This window comes from Musca vetustissima, unplaced genomic scaffold (assembly GCF_032173495.1).
Source record: "Musca vetustissima isolate MV318-11 ecotype Yass unplaced genomic scaffold, APGP_CSIRO_Mvet_v1 utg15158, whole genome shotgun sequence".
Classification (NCBI taxonomy): domain Eukaryota; kingdom Metazoa; phylum Arthropoda; class Insecta; order Diptera; family Muscidae; genus Musca; species Musca vetustissima.
The window spans coordinates 296,550-309,467 of NW_026887821.1; the positions used below are offsets into that span (position 1 = coordinate 296,550).

Here is a 12,918-nt window from a genome sequence, read left to right on the forward strand (position 1 = left end):
CCCAATTTTCCACCTGTCCATAGGAGAAAGTCTTAAATCCCCTGCCGAAGGCCTGCTATTTAGAAAAAAATTGAAATTATTCCGGAAGTACGAAGTTCTCCAAAAAAAAAAAAAAATAATTAGGTTGTAATCAGCTCCAAAAGGACTATGTGTTGTAAGAAATTTAAATGTTTCGAAGTGGTATTCTTAAATATATTTAATAAAAAGTGGGGGTATTTTTTGAACTTTGGAAACCCATATGTCGGGAAGTACTGATTTCCCCACGAAAAAATTTATGTTGCTGTAATCAGCATCAGAAGGGCTACCTATGGTAAAAATTTCAAAATTATCTGAGAGGTGTCCGTAAAGTGCATTTGTTCAAAACTACGTACATATCACAATCCGACGGTAATGTTAATTTCAGGATTCCAGCTCGATTTGTACCTCCGAATTAAATTTGTACCAAATATAGTACCATGTAGTACTTTTCGTACACATGAGTACACGTTTTCAAAACGATCTCCTTATATAGATCCTACATCTCATGCTACGAAGTTGTACAAATTTAGTAAATTTTAGTACTTTTCGTATTCTTATAGTTCGAATGTAAAAAAAAAAAAACATTTTCTATATCTATTCTACACTCCATAGGTGACCCTCATTTAAAATTTAAGAGTTCTAGCTCTACAGTTTCGCCAAATACAAATAGAATCACGTTTAGTGCTTTTCGTACCACTCTAGTACGAATTTCCAGCCTTACAGAGTTGACCAAATGGAATTTGACACAATGCACCTAGGTTCGTTGTGCCAAAGTTCATAGGCTCTTTCGTCGAAAAACGGTTCCGATAAAGATAACATATGGATGGTTTGATTGAACCATCAATTGCTATATCTGTAGATCCTGGCTAATTCGTCTGCTCTTTCATTACCCATGATGTCACGGTGTCCTGGTACCCAAAACAACCGATAGCTGTATGTAAGTTCTTTCAAAATTGTGCTACACTTGAGGACGCCCTCCGATTTGAAGGCTTTAAGAACCGCTTGACTATCCACAAAGAAAGTCACCGGTTCACCGATCTCTGCATCCAGACTTTTTATCAATTCCGCTGCCTTCCAAATCGTCCGTCTGTATGGAAAGCCAGACCGTCCAGAGGAGGATTACTCCGTTTCCAGTCGTCTCTAATAGGAATAACGACATCTACATCGTCAAATCTCAGGACTGGTGATACATAGTCGCTTAGTTCTACGCGTTTCTCCAATGTCATACCTGGTTTGTTCAAGATTCACCAAAGACATGGTAACTTAATCTAATGCTCATCGAGGCGCCCATATTTCGAGCATTTGCAGTTGTGACATTTAAGACTGGGTACTAAGGCAGCCACACCATCATCAGTCGAAGAATTTGTGTTTGTTTTGGCTTTTTGGGGGGAGGGACTCCACAGGCATTGTATAAGTGGATAATGCTTATCCAGGCGCTTTTTTCGTTTGAGGTTCACAAATTGAACTAAGAAAAATGGGTAACATTTTAACGAATTTGTTTTGTTTGTTTGTTGTACTTCGACTAGCAAAAATTGGTAAGTATTATGTAAATATGTTTAACCTTAAATTTTTAAAAACTCCCAGAGCTACCTTAGGTTGGGAAAAACAAAATATTCCGTCTCACAACAATATTATTTCAAAATATTTTAAAAATACTGAATCATATCATCATATATCTGATAATTGATTTAGTCTGATAACTTATCAATATAGCGCACAAAATTCATAAATTTATTTTCTTTGTTTATATTTTTGCCACTTCAGATATACATATTTAAATAAAATGCAGTTCATTGATTAATTACATTGTTTTGCTATCTCAATATATTTTTGTCAGATTATTTAATACGTAAAAATACTAATTTTTTTAAATATGCACACAAAATATTATTCATTTCGATTGTTAGTACACTAGCAGCAAATATGCTGTCATTTTTTTAAATATGCACACAAAATATTATTCATTTCGATTGTTAGTACACTAGCAGCAAATATGCTGTCGTATGTGTATTTGTATCCAATGTATTTTATTTCATATTTACTTTAGGTATCACATTTTGAAACAGAACCGCCACTGCCGACAGCCATTAGAAAAATGAACTGAAATATAAGTCAACATCTGTGTTTTATATACAATTCTCAAAGGACTTGATTGGATGGATGTCATGATGTGTGTCATGGTTTTTTTATATTTTAATTTCTCTAGCATCCAGTAGTACTAGTAGTAGTTAATTTACTTAAATTTGAACAAAAACAACGACAACAAGTTAAAATAAATATGGGACGACCACAGTTAAGTTTCAACACGTGCTACATAGGGAAACTATTTCCCTGCGAATAGACATTGCGACGTAGCACGTAGCAGTGGTGCCACATATTATGTCATGGGGAGCTAAAGCAACAGCAACAACATTCTTTGGCATCTTAGAACATAGATTAGATTTCGAAAAAAACATTGTGGCTAATATTATGTTACCATTCCACCGCATCTCCACAAGTACCACCACCAAACCATCATCATCAGTCTTTATTTCCTACTACTCTGGTCGTCGTCGTAAATTATATACATACGAGTATATTTGAATTTTTGTGTGCTTGTTCTCAGTTTGTTCTTTTTTGTTTCACCATCCTTCCTTTAGTTTTCTTTAAGTCTCTGAGAAGGCCAACAACATTCCAGTTCATTTCATGTATGAACATGAAATACTTTCGCCAAATGTATGTCGACATGATTCTTGTTGAATAGTGCATATATCTACATACTTTATATGGAAATTGCTATGGAGCTGTATGGGAGGGTATTTTCTTATTTTTTGTAGATATATATTTTACGGTGCGCTTTAATCATTTTTCACTAAAGTTTCGTACTTTGACCCAATATGGAACATAATGTAGATTTTTTGATTGAATATTATTTATTTTATTTGGCGATAGAGACACCTCAAAAACAGCACCTTCAGGCGATTTTTAAACTGATGTGCGGATTGTACGGCGATAAACCATCAAATTCACGTTATGACCGGTCCAACAGACCCTGAATTATGCACATTGTCATGATCCACAATAATTTCATGGACATAAATGTTAGTGTCCCCTCAGAATTAACGTTACTTAGGAGGAACAATTCCCCTCGTTTAATCGTAGAAATAGAAACAGGGGAAGTGTTTCTTCTAAAAAAAATAGTTTTTGTGCATTAATGTCTTCGTATCCTCCACGATCGTTTTTTAATTCATTTTCACGACATTATTTGTTTCGGACTCATAGGCACAGACCCTTGATTAGTATCCCACTAATCAAAGTAGCCTACTATGATTATTGGTCATAATGAAGTGTCATCCAAAATAAATGACGTATTATTTTGTATCGTATAAACAATCTATAAGAACCAAATTGGCAGGAAAACGTGATAGTGGTTTTTGAGACTGATTAGATTAGCACGACTAGGAATATTCGTGAATCGATAAAATTAATGTTTATACACAAAACTATAATAGAATTTTCAAATCTAAGAAGCAATGTGTAATGATCGGGAGTTTTAATCGGGTCCATAAAGATTTATAAATGTTATGATAAATGGATTTGTATGTCTTTCTCGAGAACAATAATAATCACTGGTAAATTATAGGAACTTCGCAATACCAATATATAGTCATCACTTAGGTTGATGAAAAGAGCCTGGGGTAGGTAGATTTTTAACCTGGACATACACTGGTGACCAAAACTAAAGCAAATAAAATTGCAAGGTTAAAAAAATGCCGCATAACTTTTTCAAAAATAAAGATATCCTGTTGGTTTTTTTTACTTTTAGATCAGGTATTTTATTCACTTAAAAAAGCATTAATGAAACATTCATTATGAAAAATAATAATTTATGGATAAGGGAATTGTCCCAATTTTTGCATGGACAAAACTAAAGTTAGTAACAAATACAGAACTCCGATTAAATAGGTAATTTCCAGAGATTGAAAAAATAATGTATCACAGAATAAATCAGTGATTTCTCGTCCTCAGTTCGTACTGATCTACAAATTGTCATAGGAGTAAAAAAGTACCCATTTAAGAGTTCAACGTTGTGAGATGGTTATCGTTGGAACGGAGTGTGGACGAGCTGTGGTTTGCATTTTTGCATAGATAATATCTTAATAATGGGCTTAGTAAGCTACCTTTGTATTCACATTGAATTAAAATCAAAAGAGTTTCAAACAAGAGAGTTTTTGAAACAAGACTATTTCAAGGGCATTTTGGAATAATACATAGTGTGTCGGGGTATAACGTTATCGGAATTTACTACAAATACGATCGATTTGAATCCCTAACGTCTACAGAACAATACTTTTTTAATTCCAGGTGGCCACCTTCATCGACTTTCTTCTATTTCCTGACAACACTTATGGCTAACAGACAACACTTATTGCTTTAGTGCATTTTTAACAGCATGGTAAAATACATAACTCTAAGTCCAATTTTTATTTTGAGGATTTTGGACACAATTTTTCGGCTGACTGTATGTATTTGACTTATGGGGTAGCACACTTTCCTACAAAAAGTTCCCAATATTGGTCCACATTTATGGGTACCTCCATATAACGTTATCCCGAATATTTTTGAATTTTTGTTGATTTTTCAAACGATTTGACTGTAATTTTATATTTGTGACTCTCATTAAGTGCAAAATATCCTTAAAATGTTTAAAAATTGGTCCATGTTTCGGACTTGTCCCCATATAACGTTACCCCCATTATTCGGTATTTTTGGTAAGTTTTTCAATCGAATTGGTTCTAATTTGTTATTTTGTGTTCCTTAGTCGCATTTCATCCCATATTCCGTATGTGCAGCATTGTGTTCATAATTCCAAATAAACAAGACTTAATTAAAATCATAATAGTCCAACACAATATCATTGGGGATTTTAATAAATTAATTTCCCAGAAAGATCTACAACAAAATATGAAAATATATAATGATGACGACAGCATACATATATAAATATTACATGTCAAGCGATTATTTTGTTCATTGTTCCAAATCACTTAAAACACCAGACCGACCGACCAACCAACCAGCATATTTGTTGACGTTTTACTAGATACAAATTTACTTTTGGGGGAGTATTGTTTTTTTTTTTATTATTATTTATTTATTTCTATGCTTATCTCGGATTTGTTGGACCACCAACTTATCAGCAAGGCAATAAAATTCATTCACTTTATTTCATTAACTAGATGACAATATGGAAAAAGAAACGTTTCTTTTGTGTCTCGTATTTTTAAGACTTCTTCCCCTGAACCTAAATGATTCACACTGTAGACAAGCCGATGATGCACTTGGGAACACAACAGTAACTACAAATACATCATTTGCACCATACCGTACCACCGTCGTATTCCAGATTCCCAGATTTCTTCCCCTAATCACTCTACGTCCGATTTTATTAATATCTTGTTTGTTGATTTTCGTATGATGTTTGGTATACCAACAATGACACGAAGAAAAACGTATGTAATTTACACTCACGACAACGACGACTACGTATACATCAGCAGCAGCGATCACAGAGAAAAATCAATAGATTAATAGCCGATTAATCACAATACAGTTTTGTCAGATGTAGTTATTTTCCATAATGATTTGTTTGTCCGAATATATTTGTTTTTATTTAATTGTAATTGTGTTGCTTATTTGAATTACTGTAAATTATTGCAAAATAATCCACTAAATTTATAAAAAAAATCGATGCGGAAAAACACACTCACCCTTTCTTGCAATTAGACAAAAATTTGCAAATGAAAAAAAATCTATCCCGTAGTTGATTTTCGAACAATCGATATGTTTGAGAAATCGTTGAATAACGATAAAAACATAATTAATCGATTAGTTGTTTGTATTTGCCGCAAACAAGGAAATCGACAATGCACAGTGATCCCGTTGAGATAATACGAAGGGGTGTACACACAATGAGTTTTGAGCAGGGGCATGTTATGACACCTATAGTGTCATATTTGGTTTGTTCCCATACTGCAAGAATCTACTATTTTTTACGATATCATAGAGGAAAAAAGGTTATCGTAGTAAAAAAAATAGTAGATTCTTGGGAACAGACCAATAGTGTACCTCAATACCCATGTGAAGATTGATTTTAAACTATTAAATATTATTGTTATATTTTCTGTTAAAAATAAAAGTCATTTGAGGAGTTTTATTTTTTCCGCCAGAAAATAAAATTTAGAACCCTCAAGAATCCTATAGTTTATGGGAAATTTATAAAAAAAAAAGTTATGAAACAGTAAAACATTTTACGACATTGTAAACTTGATCAGTTGCATGGCCCAATAAACAGGTCGTGTAAGAGGCGAATCTTGATGCATTAATAAGAGTTCCGTTCCATAACCTAAAAGAATCTACTAATTTTACAAGATTTGCAATTTTTAGCCATGATGTCACGAAGTTTTTTAAAATGCATCTGCATAATTACTTTCATAATGTTTTATTAGTTAACATCATTTATTTATAATAACTTGTTTAAAAGTGGATATATTTGAGTAGTCATGATGTAATGCAGATTTAAACATGTTTAAAATATCTATTATATTATATTTATAAGAATTTGTTTTAAACTGGTAAACATAAACATTAAATTGTAATTTGGCTTCAATTACAAAGTAAATAAAGATAAATTAAATTAAAAAAACTGGTAAAACATTGAACTAAATTTAAGATAACACAAAACAAAATGGCGTTCTCTTTGTAAACTTTTTAATTTAATGTAATTTGTCCAAGTAAAATTGGTAAACAGGAATATCAACTTCGGATTGACTGTTATGTTGATTTTGAAGTATTGCCCTTTAATTTTGGCATGTTTACTATATTTGCGCTCCCGAACTTTTCAAATTATTTTGTACTCTGAGAGCGATTTTGTAATATTTCCATTTTACTAGTTTAATTATTAAAAAAGTACTGGAACAGACCATTTATGTTTAAATATATCTTCAATCTAATTTGCACTCCATTTTCTCTTTATTCATATTAAAAATTTTACCACTTCTTGGGTACGGGAACAAACCATGGCTTGTTTTCTTTTAGGACTGCGGCGCCAAATGGGTTTTTCGTTCTGATAATTCCATTTTTTATTTATAAAAAATCGAACATTTACATCAAAATTACTAGTTATTTCAAAATTCCTAAATGTTATGAAATATTCCCAATTAACGCGAACACGAAATAAGCAACGCCTCATCCCTTTATCCGAAGATATTCTAAATGATATGGCGTCATTCAGTAGATCGACATCGAAGATCAATATTCCAAGTAACGAAAATTACAAAAGTATTTGTATGACGACATTGGTTCAAAAAGAAATTCAAAATTGTTTGAAACAAATTTCGTTTTCACAAGAATTTGTTAATAACGATAATAAGGAAAGATTTGTTAGGAAATTGATTCAAGAGAACCTGTGCAATTAAAATGAGCTCCTGGAGGCAATAAATTGCTTGGGAGAACGGGTCAATAAGCTGGAATAGCTGCTGAAATTGAAGGCGAACAGTAAAAACAGTTTCAAAGAAGATGCAGAGGAAAATGTTACAATTTTTCATTATTGTTCATATTCGTTAGCAAAGGATAAGTTGAAGAAGGATGAATATGATGTAAACAATGTTTCAAGAAGAAATTATTTTGCAAATCTATCAAAATTTAAGGAACGCTAAATTGTTTGCTGTGTTCTTTTCAATACGAAAACGAACTGATGATTCGAAAGCAATCCAAATTATGATCATTATATTCATATAGTTCTTTATTCATGTTTTTGGATTACCGTACACATGATCATATAGAAACAAATATGAGATTCATTTAAGGCAAATAAATATATATAATTTACATACATATGTATTTCTTCTTTACATTGTAACATCTTTCAAAACACTATCGCTTATATTGAAAAGTGCATCTTCATCACCCGCTGGCAAATGTTCTACAAAGTTGAGCGAGTTTTGGCATACATTTGTACTTCCCGAAATGTCCTTTTCATCCTCAGTATCCAATGATATGTTGTTGTGGTGAGAGCGGCGAGAATCGTCCTTTGACATTTCACCGGTTAATGAATTCTACAAAAAATTATTAACTTTAATATTGGGCGTTTTGGTTATATTTCAAAACTCACATTGTGATCAATTAGCGAGTTATCATTTAGTTTTAATTTCGGAATATTAAAATCCTGGGCAGTAACCAATGGCTCCAAACGTCCCGACGGACTAGTGCTAAGATTTGCAAAATTCATTGAGGCGTCCTGCACCTTCTTCAAAGCGCAAATTTTCTTCATACCAGACCATGACGAAGACGATGAATTGTTGCCAAACGAATTGTTATCCCATGTACGAGCGATACGTGTACGCTCGTTTGAATTGAAGGGCGTGAATGGTGATTGTACTATAGTGGGCGAACCACTGCTGGTGGCAAATGACGATGAGGATTTCTTTGTTACTGTAGAAGTGGTTGAAATATCCGCCACATCCTTATCGGAAAATAATGATTGGCGGCGTGCTATAGTAGTTGGATCTGCCTTACTGGAGCTACGTGGAGTTTTGTGGCTACGAGGAGAATCTGTCACAATGATTGTGGGAATTTCATCATCTCTATCGCCAAGTAATGATTGTCGTTCCTTCCACCGGCTGCCCAATCCAGAAAGATTTGATTTGGGTGTCGTCACAGTTTTAGAGCTATCCTTGTTTATGGATCTTAATAATTGCATGGGATCTATTAGTTTTGATCGATTCATTGATGAGTTTAAATCCACAACAGACTGATCGGCAAGACTGCAATTGAGCCTGGGTTGACGTATAGTTCTTGCTGGAGCTATAATTTGGAAAATATTACAAAAAATATACCGAAAAAATGATCCTTAGCAAAAAGGAATGCCTACTTACCTAGGAAACTATTGAATGTACTAGCATTGGCATTCGCTGCCGCTTTAGAATCAATAAGGGAGAGGCGAGATGGGCCGTGCTGTCCTTCAGACATTTCGAATTTTATTGGTGGCGTCGATACATATTTCAATAATAAGGTATTTTCCAAATTACGTTTAGCACTGCCAAAATGACTTCCGCCACTCGCGCTATTCCCATGGACAATACCATGTCGTACAGGTGTACGTGGTATATCATCGTGACGTTTCTTTCTACGCGACTTAATTATCATTAGAAAATCAGTGATTTGATTTTCGATTTGTCTCAAATCCTTTTCCACCTCCGAAAGTCTGGATTTAACAATTCCAGCCCGAGGACGTTTGTCCGCAGCGAATAATTCGTTTTGTATGGTTTCATGAATGCTATTGAAAGCTTTTATCAACGTGTTTATGTTGACACTATCATCACAAAGTATAGAAACTTAAAATATATAGAAGGAAAATTAAATAATTCATTATTTATATTAATTGTTATAATAATTTTGTATTTGTTCATTTAGCATCAACTTCGTTTTGAAAAGAACTCCAAATATGTTAACATGGCTATTAGTAATTAAATTACATACTTGACATAATAACAAATTTATATTTTGAAAAAAGAATATGCAGATCAAACGAACGCAAAGGAATTAAAATTAATAAAAATATAAAAAAAAATAATGTTTGTATTCAAATTAGCCAGACTTAATGTTCTTGTTTTTTGAATCGCTCTTGGCCCTTTGGGATAGGTTCAGGCATGACTATAGTTTTGGATCTTGGCACCCAACCCAAAAACTCTTTAATAAAGTTTTCAAAACAAATAACCTTACCATCACTTAAATTCTCCATTGAGAAATTGTCACGTATATTCCTCAACTGCTGACGCACTTTTTGAGGTTCGTATTTGAATCCACTTTCCTTTGAATAGAATCTATCGATGCTCTCCTTTAAACCATGAACATGCTGTTCCATTGCCACTATATTTTGTGTTCTGGCACGAAAACATTCCTCAAACAATAGCGCATTGTTATCTTCGAAATCAATAAGGAATTTATCATCGATTAGAAGATCCACAGCTAATCCCGTCTCTCCAGCCAGCTCATCTAAATGTTGCGTCAACAATTCCACCTTTTCCATATAACGTTTGTTGATCACATCAATACTGGTTAGAAATCCCGACGCCATCTCTTTCAGCACGGCATCTTGCTTACACATTTTCTGTAAATTCTCTTCGGTTACCAAGTCGCGAAATTGCGTGGAATCTACATTTAACTGTTTCTCTTTTTGCTTGATCAACTCCTGCATTATGAAGTGCAGGAAGTCCAACAGGAAACATATGAACTTCATGCCGCCAGGCATTACCACAAGATATGATTTAATATGGGTCCAATTTAATTGATGTTTTTCGTTCAAATACTTTAGATATTCAACGGTACTGGTACGAAAATTAGACTCGGATCTCTTGTCGGTAATGGGCCAGTAGAAGCGCTTCCTAAATTCGTTGGGATCAAGAATGCGGAACAAATAGTGCATGACATGAAAGAAAGCCTGCTGGTTGGGCTTTACGAACATTTCGTCGGACAGACATTTTTTTAAATCATCGGTAGGTGGGTGCAGCAGAGTCAATCCTTGCAGTTTATTGTATAATATCAATGAAAGTTCTTTTTCTTCCGCCCGGTAAGGAGCAATAATTGTACGATCCATTTTTTGAAATAATAATAAAAGAATGAAGCGCCCCTTTTCGATTGTGGTAATCGAAGAGAACAATAAGTAGAGATCTGAAAGTAGATATTTTGAAAATATAACCGGTAAATAAATTATCGATAACTTGTAATAGATTGTTAGAGTAAATGTTGAATATTTGGTCTGTTCCCGTAATCAAGAAGTGATAAAAATATTAAAAATTATGGAAAAATCTCATAGCCAAATTTGCCTGAAAAACTCAAATAAAAATTATGAAAGAATAATAATAAAGCTACAAAAAAGTTTTCCTTCCAAATTTAGCGTGTGCATGATTTGAAGGACGAAATAAAGTAGGAGGAGAATTTCATAAAATAATTCGTCACTTTAAGAATTTGGGGAGATAAAATATTGAAATTAAATAAAATATCACACAATTATGTAGTGAAATAATAATCTGCGATCAATCGCAGATTTCTTCGCATTATTCGTTGTGTCTTTGACATTGTCCAATACGGGCTTTGCCATATAAGAATATGTTCTTTTATTTGTAATTTGTTGCAATTGTTGCTCCAAATTGCATCAAAACAATAAACAGCTGTTTCACATCCCATATGGTATGTTGCCATATTTTCTAACTTTAATTTATTTTCCTTTAATTAGAAAACAGTTTTACAGCGTATTCTTGATATTTCACATTTATATTGTTACAAAGTTTAAATGTCAATAAAAAGTAATTACAAAAATATTTAAAAATAATACAAAATTAAATTACATTGGGGCAACACACATTACAACTTAAATTACAATGTGGCAAACACACTTCACACATTAAATTACAAAATATTTTTTCAAACACCATTTTCGAAAATTCCAACCCGCATATCGCATTTTTGTCTTCTCCGTATTCATTCAGAGTAAGGCGAGAAAGAAACAATTTTTCACAAGCGAGATCTCTCCCTATGTCTGCATATATTAGAGGTTATGTATTTTAGCCATTTTTAAATGTCGTTTCAGAACACTGATCCATTGATCCCGGAAAATAGGAAAAAAAAGTTAATATAAACTAAATACCCCTCAAATACCTATTGGTCTGTTCCAGAACCTGCAAGAACAAACAATTGTTTACTACGATAACAATTTTTCTTTTATAATATCGAAAAAAATAGTACAAATTCGTAGATTCTTGCAGTACGGGAACAGAACATATATCATTCAAAATCATTCAAAAATGTAATGGTTTCTTTTTAAATTACTTTATTATCTCGACATTTCTTATTTTATAAGGTTGTGCTGTATGTGGAAGATATTCTGTGGTTTCGAAAAGCTAAGACAAGAACTCATCTCCTGTGTCCCCTTGTCAATGATGCTGGCGTGTTATATACATATTAGATCCACCTTCTTCAGCATTTCACATTTACATGCAGATTGCTTCATTTTTTCTCATCTCATAGATAATGCTGTAAAAATGTCAAAATACTAAATTAGTAATTGTTGGATTTATAATTTAATTGTAATATATTATGAGGAATATTTCAGTCATGTTTAGCTTTAAAGTGCATTGAACCAGAAATCAATTGTTTTATGACCTAAAGTCTAATTGATATTCATAGTCAATACACTTCTTGGCCACATATTGCCAGGCTCGTTCCCCTGCGCACAGTTTCATCAATAATAAAAAACATAATTTTACATAAGCAAATTTTAATTGGGACAATACGTACTTTGTAAATTCAATTATGTACGTCCTGTTAACCAAAACACTTTGATAAATATGAATAATTTACCTTGATCGATTTGTCTTAACCATATCCAATGTGATATTTCCATTTGAAATATATTCCTTTGGAATTCATTATGTATTCTGAAAGTGTGGAAAAAAAGTGATATTAGTTATGTTCAAGGACGAATTCTTAGGAATCCTTTTGGGAATTTGCGGACTTCTATCAGTAATGCAAATGTCTAAAACGAATCCAACAAAGAAACAATTCCTGTTGACCTCGAGTCAAATTGTCCCTTTTTGTGGTTCGCTTCATGGCCACATTTTGCCATGTTCTGTACCCCTGCACAGAATCATCAATTAGAAGAGTTAAACAAAAAATGGAAATTTATACGACGTTTAAGGAAAAGCAATTTGAATGGAAAAACTTACCTTTTATGAAACGCTTTAAATAATTTATGAACCACATGGTCGATCAACTAGAGTTGGTAGTTCCGGAACGAACTAGTTCATTGGAACTATTCCGAGAAAGGAACGAACGGAACTAGTTCCAGTTCTTTAATTAATA

General features: G+C 33.1%; 1 protein-coding gene across 1 annotated transcript; it reads right to left on the reverse strand.

The window, feature by feature from the left end:
• Positions 1-8,152: 8,152 nt before the first annotated feature.
• LOC133335559 (augmin complex subunit dgt6) lies at positions 8,153-10,671 on the reverse strand. The gene is made up of 3 exons (XM_061543869.1): positions 9,781-10,671; positions 8,943-9,392; positions 8,153-8,862 (listed from the first exon to the last, which is right to left on the reverse strand). The coding sequence occupies exons 1-3, from the start codon at positions 10,652-10,654 to the stop codon at positions 8,153-8,155; spliced, it is 2,034 nt and encodes a 677-aa protein (XP_061399853.1). The 5' UTR covers positions 10,655-10,671.
• Positions 10,672-12,918: the final 2,247 nt, after the last annotated feature.

Excerpts from the sequence above, each read along its gene's own strand:
- LOC133335559 (XM_061543869.1), bottom strand. The coding sequence starts at position 10,654 with ATGGATCGTACAATTATTGCTCCTTACCGGGCGGAAGAAAAAGAACTT. Across the intron at positions 9,393-9,780 it reads AATGGAGAATTTAAGTGATG|TTTCTATACTTTGTGATGAT; the intron begins GTAAGGTTATTT and ends ATATATTTTAAG. Across the intron at positions 8,863-8,942 it reads CAATGCTAGTACATTCAATA|CTCCAGCAAGAACTATACGT; the intron begins GTTTCCTAGGTA and ends TCCAAATTATAG.